The following is a 12,698-nucleotide window of genomic DNA, read 5'->3' on the forward strand; positions in this document are numbered from 1 at the left end:
TCTCTCTCTCTCTCTCTCTCTCTCTCTCTCTCTCTCTCTCTCTCTTTCTCTAACTATAATATTTATATAGGAAATGAAACGGTCACAGAAGTGCAAGATACAAAATATCTAGGCATAATTATAGATAAGCATTTAACCTTCGAGAAGCATGCATGGTACATGGCAAAGAAAGTAGGGAAAAAAATAGGGTTTTTAGGACGAATAAGGAATGTTGTAAGTAGTTATGTAAAAGTGTTGATATATAAAACAATAATTGCACCGCACTACGAATATTGTAGTAGTATAATGTTAAATTTCAATCAGGGCTTGATGCAAATGCTACAAAAAACGCAAAATCGTGCAATGCGAATAATATTAAATGTGAATAGATACACGGCAATTAAATCTATGTTGGAAGCTTTATGTTTCATGAGTGTAAAACAAAGAATGGAATATAATGTATGCGTACTAGTATATAAGATGAGGAATAATATGGTGCCAAAATATTTATCAAGTGAAATAAAAAAAATTAGTGAGAAGCATGCATATAACATTAGAAATAATGCAAACATAGTAGTAGAAAGGACACGAACACTAACAGCACATAAGAATTTAACGTATAACGGGTTCCAAATATTCAATGACATCCCAGTAGAAATACAGAATATAACGGAAATAAAATGCTTTAAAACAAAGCTAGCAAAATACATAAAAGAGAGAGATAATAGGAGCAGATAAGTGCGTAAGTGGATAGGGAAAGATTTTGCGATTAGTAAGGCATAAGAAAGTATTCAGGCACAATGTATGAAATTTGTTTATGCTATATACATTTTATAGAGCGTTAATATGATTAGTAATGTATAAAAGAGTTATTCGGGTATAATGTCTGAAATTGTGTAGGTTATACATGTTGTAGCGTTTTTTATATGTAAAGTAGCCAAGGGCTAAATAAAGACATCTGTACACGTTCCAGTAAGAACGTAAAACCGTACTGGTTATTAAGAAAACTCAACTAGTATAATTCGTTTGAAAAGTAACCTTTCGATATATTGATTGAATATATTTTTTTTGAACTTTGAGAGTATAACGCGGTATTAATATACATTACATATAAATGAAATACATAGTTTAAGTGTCAGGAGACTCAATTCTTAATAGTCCGTTCACTTTAATAAATATATATCCGGTGCCGGAGATATTCCCGAGCAGAAATTTTGGAAGGGCCCTAATGGGGACCTAATAAGCATGCCCTAACGCCTGATCAGGGGCTCATCAGGTAGTCCTTGTTAGGCCCCGATCGTAAATGTAACGTCGAGAATTAAAATTGCCTGATCATGTTTTCCTTATCAGGGCCTCATGACAGCCCCTTGTTGCGCCTTACATTTTCGGCTGGTAGGGCACCAGTATTATATCGATATAGATTAGGTTATAATATTTTAAAAATGAATTTTAGTAATGATTTTATTGAACCGATTAATATACTTATATATATTTTTTATTTATCTTATTTATATACTTATAATCATACTAAAATCTTATATATATTATATATTTTAAATATGACTGCCTTTAATATCACATAATATATACTTATAGTATCATATATACTTAAATAATATCATATTGAATATGTATCTATTATTCATAAACAGCGTCATCGTCTCCTTCCATTGTCTCTTCCAATTCTTCTTCTGTATGAGTTGGGTTTAATTTTTTTTGTCTCATTAGTCGATGGCCTTCCCAATCCTTGGCATTGTTAAGTATGCTGCCTAATGTTGAATAGTACATCTTGTCTGTAATTGGTGGATGAGCGTTCGATGTCGAATATTCTTCGATGACAGCGTCTGTAATTTACGAATGAGATTTAAGAGCTAGCATAATAATCAAAATTATAAATACATCAGATATATGTACAGAATACGAAAAATATATGATTACTTTGAATGCATGACGAGAAAATAGTTGTTTTCAAGATTTGCTTTTTGTCCACTTTTTTAACGGCCGTAAATGCCATAGCTACATCTCTCGACATATATTTTTTTAAAATATTAGTCAATGATTTTAATAAAGACGTGCTTGTGTCGATATTTTTCCATAAATTAAGTTGCTAAAAACACAATACGTTTAAAATCAAGTATATAATTTATAAATGCAGGATAAGTATTTATAGGAAAAATGTCTTACAAAATCTTGCCGAAATTCTTTGTTTTTTAGGTTTTCTTCAAATTGCATAAAGTTTTCCAGCGTTTTACATGGAAATTCCATATCATATTTTTCAGAAAATTGAATATCAGTGCAAATTTGACGAGAAATATTCTTTTCAAGAGATACAATATTTTTCAACTCATTTATGTTTAAAGTTAATTGTGTTAACTGTGAACATACACTTCTGAATCCTGATGTCACCAAGCGCGCTAAATCTATAGCATATAATGCAATAATTAAAATGAATAGCATAACGATGAAAATTTCCTATATTGGTCTACTGCAGATCTTGGTGCCTAATATTAATTTTTGTGTGAATTTATTTATAATCTCTAGCTCATGCAAACTGCGCGCCGCAAATTTCATCGGTCTTGAAACACGAACCTGGATCTCCCAGTCCTGGCTGAGGTATCATTTTTCGCAATAAATTCTTTACAGTTTCTTTCGGGGAGGGGAATCTTATAGATGCTTCTTAGCATCAAACTATTAAATTGCTAATCAATTTAATTTGTAATATTACGTGTCTCAGCTTCATGTAAGAACTGTGTTTCAAGACCGACGAAATTTGCGGCGCGCAGTTTGCATGAGCTATAGAGATAGTAAATAAATTCCCACAAGAATTATTATTAGACACCAAGATCCGCTGTAGACCGATATAGGCAATTTCATCGTTATGCTTGACACTTTCATTGGTCCTATTCATTATTGTAAATTAAAATTAGGTATTAAAAATTACGCAGTAAAATATAAATTAATAAAACTTGCCATTAGTGGTATATTGTTTCCTCTCATCAAACAGATAACTGGGACTTTTCTCGACACAATGTTTAGTGTTTGAAGTAGTATTGCCATCAGTGTATTGTCCTAGAAACCATTGCAACAATTAGAATATAATATCACTTTACATATGAATGCTTTTAAATCCATATAAGAAATAAGCTTACAGAAATAAGCAGAAAACATTTATAATGCGCAATAAAAAAAATATACATAAATACCTTTGCTCATTTGTAACTGTCCGCTTTTTAACACAATTGGATTTTTCTCGGTTTTCTCAGTCTCTGTATTATCTGAAACAATTACAGATATTAAATAAATATACTTTTTATTTTTACAAAATTTGAATATATGAAGGCAGTTTTCCAGTACGCACTGTAATATTAGTACTTCAAATATATTATTTACGTTACGTATACTATAGATTTATAGATTTTCAGTACTGGCATTACTGTATATCGGAACACGGCTAAAATATACATTAAAACAATCGTGTAATAAATAGAGATCTTACCTTTAATTGCACGACTTAAAATTTCTATTTTATCCAACTTTTGTTTATTGGATTTGCATAACGTCCTTGATTCTTTTTCCATATCTTTGGAAATTGCTGCAATATATAGAAATTAGATATATTTTATTTTCGTAAAGTACTATACAGGGTGTCCCGAAATTCGCGAATCAAAATACTATAGCAATGAAGTTCTCGAGAAATTAAATAGAATAGTTATTTATAAATTTTTATTTTAAATAATAGTTTTTGAGATATAAGGGTTTATATATAAAGCTGGCCAATCATAAATTACATTTTGACAGTCACATGTCCATGAATTGCGTGAGCGGTGGATTAGTGACTTCAAGACAGACGTTGACGTAAAATACATTTGTTATATATTATATGCTCACGAAAATAAGCAGAAAATATTTATAACTGATTTTGTCAATACAATCTGCCAATTTACACATTTTTATCGATTTCAACTAATTCTATAAATTAACGGACAATATTAAAAAATATATAATACATATATATATATATATATATATATATATATATATATATGTTTATATAAAAGAAATTATACACATACCTTTACTCATTTGAAACTGTCCGCTTGTTAACGCAATTGAGTTTTTCTTGGTTTTCTCAGTCTCTTTATTCTCTGAAACAATTACAGATATTATAAATATATTTTTTTATTTTTACAAAATTAGAATAATTAAGGCAGTGTTCCGGTATATACTGTAAGTCAGTACAAAAAATCTATAATTCAAGTTATGTATACTATAGACTTCAGTACTGACAGTACATATCGGAACAATGCCTAAATACGCATTAAAACAATCGTGTAATAAATAGAAAACTTACCTTTAGTTGCATGACTGACACTTCCCATTTTCTCAAACTTATGTTTATTGGATTTGGTTCCTGATTGTTTTTCCTTATCTTTTGAAATTACTGCAATATACATATAGAGATTAGATATATTTTATTTTCAAAAAATGCAATATACAAATATTTTTAAATAAATACATACCATTTTTTATTGTATTGTGACTATAAGTTTTTTGGCATTGTCGTTTTGTATATAAATTTTCTTCATTATTTGAAATTGCTAAAATAAATCAAGTAGATAATTAATTATATGAATAGTCAATAATTAATTAATTAAAATACTTACATTCACTCTCTTTGCTGGTCTCGCTGAGTAGGCTGCAAGTGTCATCGTCGCTGTATAACGGTGGAACATTCAATAATTTTTTTTCCACATCGCGGTTAGTTTTAATTGCTTTTAGTTTGTATCTTTTTGTATCAGAAAGTGCTCGGGATTCACCGTGATCACTTTCTGTGGAATAAACATATTTCTTTTCTTCTAGTTTTTTTAATTTATCCAAGGCTAACTCGTAAGTTTCTAGAAATATATTAATATTCAAGAATTACAAATATAAATTGACATAATCACATAAAAGTGAGCATGAGTTTAAATAGTTAATCACGTATCATCAATGGATACTAGATTGTACAAGGATCATTTGAAAAGTTCGCGAACATGTTGTCTATATGCAAAATATAAAACAGATATTTTGTTTTACGTATCTCCGCATTAACAAAATAAATTTGCTTATGAAATTCCAATTAAGCAATAAAAAAAATTTAGCAAAAACTTACTGGCGTCTCCTACAATATTAATTTGATAGAATGGCCACGATTTTGGTGGTTCTGCTCTACTTTTGACAAGAGAATGTAATAATTCTGCCGTCTCGGTTGTATATGGCGGTGGCATAAAAACTGTCTTTAAGTTCCCAGCCTCATTATCGTAAACAATCCATTCACACGGTACAACATCCACACTTCGACCTTTGCATCTATCTTTAGATATAAACTCTATAAGTTTATAAATTCTACTGGATTCTGCCACATTCTACAAAATAAATATTATTTTTATATCAATTTAATGTTTAATAATTAAGAAGGAAAATGAATGTCACAATAAGTGTGTAATAATGCAAATAAATATCGATACACCTATTATTAAAGTAAAAGTATTATGTAATTGAGAAAACTAGGAAAATATTACCAAAATGGGATAGGAGAGAAAGAAAAGGAAGGGAAGGAAGGTACAGAGGAGGCAGGGAGGAAGGAAGGAAGGAAGGAAGGAAGGGAGGAAGGGTGGGAAGGAGGGAGAGAGAGATGTTTTGCGAGAAGTTAAAATTATAGGCTACAACACAAGAAAAATATTTAGGCACAGCAGTTGCCCGTGTAACGCGTAACGCGGTCGAGTGTGGACGTACTAGTCCAACACTAATGTCTCTGATAGCAAAATGCTAGCAGATTGAGGACAGATTGGCAGCAAATTCAATCAGATTCCCACTGCAGATCTATAGCAATCTGTGGTTTTTTATCTCTCTCACGTATCGCGTTAATTTTGGATTGTTTTACTTTGATATCGTTCATGGCCATGTTGGCCGTATGCGCGGGAATCCGCTCGGTGCCAGTAACCAAAGAAAAAAAAAGGCACAGCATCCGGGACTCAAGTCTAGATCTTTCCCCTTCTCAAGCAACAACTCTGCCACAAAGCCACAATTACTCCTCTCCGATACTTCTGTGCTTCGTTTATTACATATTTTACGAAATGTAACTTGCATTGTTTGTTTTATAATTTAGAGGTTAATTGACGTGTAGGTTAGTATCGAAATTACAAGGCAGGTTGAAATTGCAATAAAATATAAAAAGCGAAAATTACAGAAAATAATATATATATATATATACCATTTGTGAGAATTTCTCCTTTCCGGACATCGTACTACAATAAAGACGCACGTTCTCGGTTCTCGCGAGGGATATCTCAGATGCGCACACTAAAGAAGAGAAGAGCCATACAGCGACAGCGACAGCCGTGTTAGCCAGGTTAGCCAACATGCGCACATATATACGTGCGCCGCTCAGCGCCGCGCTGATTGGCTTCTCTTTAGTGTATGTGCCGGGTCATTAAATGGCGCCAAAAACTTCGAATAAAGCCAGCAGCACGTAAAAAACTGAAGTAGTAATAAAGCGGGGAGCACACACTTCTGCACAACGCATAATGCGTAAGCATAAGAAAATTGATTGGTCCATACACATGTGCATAAGGAAATAAACCAATCAGTTTTCTTATACTTACGTATTATGCGTTATGCAAAAGTATGTGTTCCCCGCTTAAGACTTAGGGCCAATTTCTTCACCGTTGGATAACTTTATCGAAGGATAGAATTATCTGACGGTGAAGAAATTGGCTATTAAGCAGTCATAAATTAATCAATTACAATACATAATTATCAAAAATGTTTAACTATAATTGATCAAGTTCTTTATTGCTTAAATCTTATTGTTTAAGTTTTTCTAGGTGTCCCTGGACTAATAATAGGCAGTATTCTCATAGTCAGTTTCTTTCTATGATTTAAAATTTCATATGATACTTTTTTCAATGAGATCCAATAAATAAACAATGACAACGATATGATCAACATCTTGAGACCGTCTTAAGCACGGTCTCAAGATGTTGACCACATCGTTGTCATTGTTTATTTTATTGGATCTCGTTGAAAGAAGTATCATATGAAGATAATTAAATAATAACCTATGCAATACATAGTCGTATTTCATGTGAAAAAGTGCAAATAGAATAGATTGTCAGGTAAGTTTTAATTTTTATATTTAAAAAACATGACAATAAAAAATAAAAATATGGTACTTTATGGAAAAATATTTTTCTATTTCAGAAATTATTAAAGCCAACTCCAAGAAGAAGTACATACTTGTGACGATATTTCAGTTATTAATCACAAACTTGAACAAAATTTTGTAACAATACTGGAATACCATTGGATAAAAGTACATTTACAGTAAATATATAAGTTAATGCCATTGAATAAAAGTAAGGTTATTTTAGAGCAAATAGAAGTTAGTACATTTATATGATTCATTAATTTATTAAGGCCCGGTTGTTCCAACTTCTTGCTAAGCTTTATCCGTCAGATACCTATTTATACATATGTCTTTATTTATTTAGAAAATTAGATAAAAATAGACACATGTTTATCTAATAAATAAAGTTACCAAGAAGTTTAAACAACCGGTCCAAAGAGTTTGTCCAGACAAACTTTCATAGGTGCATAAGCATTTGCATAAAGAATTGGATTGGCCCATTGCTTTATGCATTTGCGTATGCCAATTAATTTCTTTATGCATATGTTTATGCGCTATGTAAATTTGTCTGAATTAACCCTAAAAAATCATTGGAAAAAACGAAGTACTTGTGCAATTGAAGAGTTGAAAATAAATAATGATTAATATTAGAGGTTCTATAACAGAGTCTGAATTTGCGGTTTTGTCAAAGGCTGATGCGGTCCACTTGACGCTACAAATGCTTCGAAGCATTCTTCTCCTTCTTTCTTCATTAAAAAAAAGGAGAAGAAAAAATTTTCGAAGCATTTGTAGTGTCAAAAGAACAGCAGCCATAATCACGTGAGAGAGAGAAAAATATATGGTGTTTCTCTGTCTAACCCACAGATGCTGTAAAGTGTTGAGAGACAATAATGTCCTAAATATTTACACAATAGTATATGTATACTTACATCATGCCACATATGTCACATATGAAGAAGTGGCATAACGAAAATCTTTGTCTCCTCTTCGTCGTCATTCTCTTCATCATCATTTTCGTAAATTATAGCTTTTAAGCAGACCATTTTACAAGTAACATCTTGGAGTAAACATGTACTTTTGATTTCAGTTTCAACTACCTGCCACATATCAAGTTTACCTGAATTGCAAGGATACGTGAACATTGGTTTTACAATTCTTAATTTGTTCCCAGTTAATACAATATCCTCTTCTTTTCCATTTTGCGGTATGTACATTGTCTCAATTTTTATTATTATTTTATTTGTGAGAGATATTACATTATTTGGTTCTGTACATGTCAATATAGTTTCTTTATATTTAATCTTTTTGACAGGAGTTCGTCCACATGGTTCAGAAAGGCCTGTTTTCAATATTATGACGGTCCGTGGTAACGTCACTTTGTTTGACTCTGCATAAAGCGATTCATGCTGTCGTCGGCAGAATTGTGCGAGTGGTCGATTTCCACTTCGAAGTACTTTTTTTATTTTTCCTAATAGACTCTCAAATGGAAAGGCTGTATAATTACTTAAGGAACACTTCATGTTTTTGACATCATCAGCTAGGTGAGTAAGACTATGGATATTTAAAACTATACTTTGAGTATTATAATATTGTTGTGTAAGCATAACAAAATGGCTCAAATAAACTTTTGCTTGAGAATTATATTTTAAACATAAGTTATCTGAGCTCAGGATCCTACATGCAGCATGAAGAAGGAGAAAATGATTATAATATCTCTTTTCCAGTATTGGCTGCAAAACAACAGGACCAACATAAAGCAAATACAATCTGTACTCTGTTGCTTTCCACTTGGCAATATCTGATATTGATCTTGTTGTTCGTTGAAAGTCTACTGGTATTTGTGATTGTAATCTAACTAAACTTTGTGACAACTGACGTTTTTTACTTTGACTCAGTTTTGTAGCTAGATTTCCTTCCAACCAAAAATCAAGCATCATTTTTTTCATGACACCTAAGCAACCTTGGTGCATGAAATCAAGAACAAATTGTTTTATCATATCGATCGGAGGTTCTAAACGAAGAAGTGGAGAGATGCTGATGTGATGCTCAGAGTCTTCTTGTGCTCTAAATGATTCATCGGTTCGTTTATCACAAGTTACAGAGGGATAAACAGTTCGATTTTGACAACGTTGTCCAGGAACTAAGCATCGTTCACATGCGTTATATCCTCCATGACCTTTTATGCATTTAAGAAATGAACGTGCAGGTCTATCGCAAATAAAGCACATAATACGCACCTTAAAGATTCGTTCTTCGATTATAACACCTTCACGTGTCAAATCGTTCACTTCCTTTATGAAGTCATTTAAATAACTGCTTACATTATTGGGTTTTTCATTACCGGAAAATATAGCCACAGTAAAAGGTTTGTATATGTCCGGAGTGTTGTAAACTTTACATAAAATTGGCCAAAATTGTTTCGCGCTAGACTTATATAAAGGAAGACCATCACAATTTATTTGCAGATCGAGTGTATCTGTTAGATGTACTTCTTTATTCACACATCTTTGAAGACCTGCCGTTATTCCAAAATATACGAATTCACCTATAATCGCACCATGGTTTGATCTGAAATCTTTAATTTGATAATTAGCCGATGTTGTTTTCAAAAATGTTTTAGATGTTGTTGGCAAATTTGGAATTAATTGTCTTCTTAAAATTCTAAGTAGTGTATCTAAATGACAATGTTGAATACGAGACTGAATTGCCCATTGTCGAATCTGTGCTACATCATCCCATGCTTCATCGCTTTCATCATTTGTTTCCTCACTATTGTCGTTATTGTTGTCTTCGCTATCAGTAACATCTCTCATTACTACTTCTCTGGTTTCATTTTCTTCTCTTTCGTTTTCAATATCCTCATTAATGCTTTGATTGTCTTCAAAAACATTTTCATTTTCCACATCACTATTTTCATATTCTGTATTATTTACGTGATCTTCGATACTATGAGAGCTCATGTGATTTTGTATAATATTCACATTTTGTTCATTAATATCGAGTTCACTACTTGATGAATCTTGATTAGGCACAATTAAATTATGGTCGTTGGATGTTGACGCCACTCCATAAACATCTGAATTTGGATGGTTATTATCTGGGAATAATAGTTAATTATTTTAGTTCTTAGAATTTTATACATGATTTTAATGTATTTGACGTTATATAAAATAAAATTATTTGAACTATAAAATTACATTTTATTTGATATACATATAATACTATATACGTACCGTGCGATTCAGTTCTTGAATAAATTGTTGATTTACGAACTGATCGAAATCTTCTCACGCGGATTCGTGTCAAAAAACGCTTTTTATCCCAATTTCTATTCATAATAAACATTAATTAATATTCACTTTATTTACTAGAGGTTTAATATATTTTGCCACCACTTCGATAACAGATGCAGTATTATTACGAAATTGCAGGTTAGGTTAGATGCAGTATTTTACGAAATTGCAGGTTAGGTTAGGAACATATATTCAGGCTAACATTTATCAAACCCTATGAGGGAAATGATGGGGACAAGAAAATCAGGCCCGTATAACAATAACCTGAAAAATGTTTGAAAAGAGCGTCCCCGTTGCGCACCGGATCAGGCCCATGTCGGGAATTTCTTATTAGGGCATACCTTACTGCTTCCCGATCAGGCGCTAACCATACATCGGGCATGCCTAATCTAATTTCTGCTCGGGTTTCTTTCATAAATTCCAATATAATAATTAATCAAGACTAATTTCACTTAAACAAATTAAAAGCACTGAGAATCATTGAATATTTGTAACGCATAAGAGAAAACCTTGAAAAACAAATTATATTTGTGAAAGGACTATTAATGCAAAACATTTCAAAATACAATATAATACAAGTATAAATTCAAAATATAATGAATATATATAGAAGAAATGGAATACTGCATGGATTAATGTGGTATCTTCCTAATGAAGAAAATAGATTTCAGAGAAATCAATGTTAAACAAAATTAAGTGGTTCTTAACCAATACGTATACCCTTTTTTCCTTTTGTAATTCCATGCATTAATCCACAATAAACATGACACATATTTATATAAATTTCATCAATCGTGCATAATATGGTTTAACCATTGGATAATGTTTATGAAATAATTCTTCGTTTCAAATGAACTTAACGATATTCAACTTATGATAAAGAAAGGATATACTGACTATTGAATCGCAATAGAGTACATTACATCATGTGAACATGTACTATTTTACGAAATATTAACTTTACAGTTTCGATGAGTTAATTCTCGATTAATATCTTAACGAATCCTTACAATCTTTATACAATATACGTAATTTTACAATGAAAAGAAGCGAATATACCAAATATGCGTGGTTGCAACCAAATTCTTTTTATACTTGATTACTCAAGTGAAATGAGAAGAATCTTGTCTTAAACAGTGGCCACCGATTGATCGAAAATATTGGATTGAATGCCTTGCCGAAACGCAAGAATGGTTGTTATACATCCAAAATCCAATAAGAAAGAAAGCTCTCGAATGTTCTGTGCGAGCTTTCACTTTACGTGAAAGCTGATTCCAGAGAGGAGGAATACCGCCCTTACGAATAACGAGAGTTACCTTTGCGTGCTTTCATTTTACGTGAAAGTGACTTCAAAGAGGAGGAATACTGCCCTTCGTGTGAAAACTTGGAAGTGTATTTCCATCGAATGTATTTTCCAATCGTCCTTCCTTCTTTAGTAATGGCGGATGCCTTTTCCTTATATCTGGCAATGGCAGATATTTTTCCAGTGTCGGTAGTCGCCTTTCTTTACGTCGTGCTGCCGTATTTAATATATTCGTCGTTGTAATTACGATTGAGTATGACTTGAAACGATTGATTGAACAACTCAATATCCTTTTTACAAAGAATATTAGAAACGGGTAAAATACACGGCACGACTCGAAACGCGCGACTTTTGTAGACGAAAATGTGGATATACGCACGATCGTGAACGAACGTTATTGATACAATGACGATCGTTGCTACGCAAGCTCGATACTTCCGTAACGAACGCGGAAGTCAAGTATCGTAGCGCCATACGGACGCGGAAACCAAGTATTGCAGCGCCTTTGCGTGCGAAACATATGTACTACCAATGTCACTAGACCCATGTATTAGTCTCTATAGAGTGTTTACGTAGAGTGCTTACGGAATCAGTTGCTTACTGGCGAATACCATAGATGGCAACACGCCATTTTTCATTCGTCGATAAATCGCTGTGTTTTCAACACTCTCTCTCTTACTTTCTCTTTCTCTTTTTTTAAATATTATTCTCTATCTTACATTATATTATTTTTCTCTTTCTTTTTCTTTCATTCTCTTTCTATAAAATTCAAATTTACTTACATTATGCTCCTGTAAAGTGCATGCATTTTCGCTGTTTTTCTCTTTATTGATTTTTGCAGGCTTCTGCAATTTCCTTTTTGAAAATAGATTTTTTAATTCTTCCGCCGTAATGATACCGCTATTCTAAAAAAAGATATATATATATATATATATATATATATATATATATATAT

General features: G+C 32.1%; 2 protein-coding genes across 3 annotated transcripts; both read right to left on the reverse strand.

Annotated features, from left to right (window-relative positions):
- Positions 1-1,548: 1,548 nt before the first annotated feature.
- On the reverse strand, positions 1,549-8,160 carry LOC112455093. 2 transcript variants are annotated; one of them, XM_025016797.1, is made up of 10 exons: positions 8,077-8,160; positions 5,132-5,384; positions 4,644-4,874; positions 4,500-4,577; positions 4,331-4,420; positions 4,053-4,124; positions 3,476-3,571; positions 3,183-3,254; positions 2,950-3,048; positions 1,549-1,823 (listed from the first exon to the last, which is right to left on the reverse strand). In XM_025016797.1, the coding sequence occupies exons 1-10, from the start codon at positions 8,086-8,088 to the stop codon at positions 1,618-1,620; spliced, it is 1,209 nt and encodes a 402-aa protein (XP_024872565.1). In that variant the 5' UTR covers positions 8,089-8,160; the 3' UTR covers positions 1,549-1,617. The 2 variants fall into 2 exon arrangements, with proteins under 2 accessions (XP_024872565.1, XP_024872564.1); XM_025016796.1 differs by lacking the exon at positions 8,077-8,160 and adding an exon at positions 6,233-6,395.
- LOC112455092 lies at positions 8,088-10,839 on the reverse strand. Its single transcript, XM_025016794.1, has 2 exons — positions 10,381-10,839; positions 8,088-10,244 (listed from the first exon to the last, which is right to left on the reverse strand). The coding sequence occupies exons 1-2, from the start codon at positions 10,490-10,492 to the stop codon at positions 8,092-8,094; spliced, it is 2,265 nt and encodes a 754-aa protein (XP_024872562.1). The 5' UTR covers positions 10,493-10,839; the 3' UTR covers positions 8,088-8,091.
- Positions 10,840-12,698: the final 1,859 nt, after the last annotated feature.

Source organism: Temnothorax curvispinosus, unplaced genomic scaffold (assembly GCF_003070985.1).
Source record: "Temnothorax curvispinosus isolate PA1 unplaced genomic scaffold, ASM307098v1 QBEX01005827.1, whole genome shotgun sequence".
Classification (NCBI taxonomy): Eukaryota; Metazoa; Arthropoda; class Insecta; order Hymenoptera; family Formicidae; genus Temnothorax; species Temnothorax curvispinosus.

Bases quoted from the DNA above. Each gene is read 5' to 3' on its own strand.
- LOC112455093 (XM_025016796.1), bottom strand. From the start codon at position 6,382: ATGTTGGCTAACCTGGCTAACACGGCTGTCGCTGTCGCTGTATGGCTC. The intron at 3,049-3,182 runs GTATTTATGTAT...AATGGTTTCTAG, and splicing joins ACAGTTACAAATGAGCAAAG to GACAATACACTGATGGCAAT. The intron at 1,824-2,949 runs GCAAGTTTTATT...CGTAAATTACAG, and splicing joins GAAACAATATACCACTAATG to ACGCTGTCATCGAAGAATAT.
- LOC112455092 (XM_025016794.1), bottom strand. From the start codon at position 10,492: ATGTTTATTATGAATAGAAATTGGGATAAAAAGCGTTTTTTGACACGA. The intron at 10,245-10,380 runs GTACGTATATAG...TATTATTCCCAG, and splicing joins TTCAAGAACTGAATCGCACG to ATAATAACCATCCAAATTCA.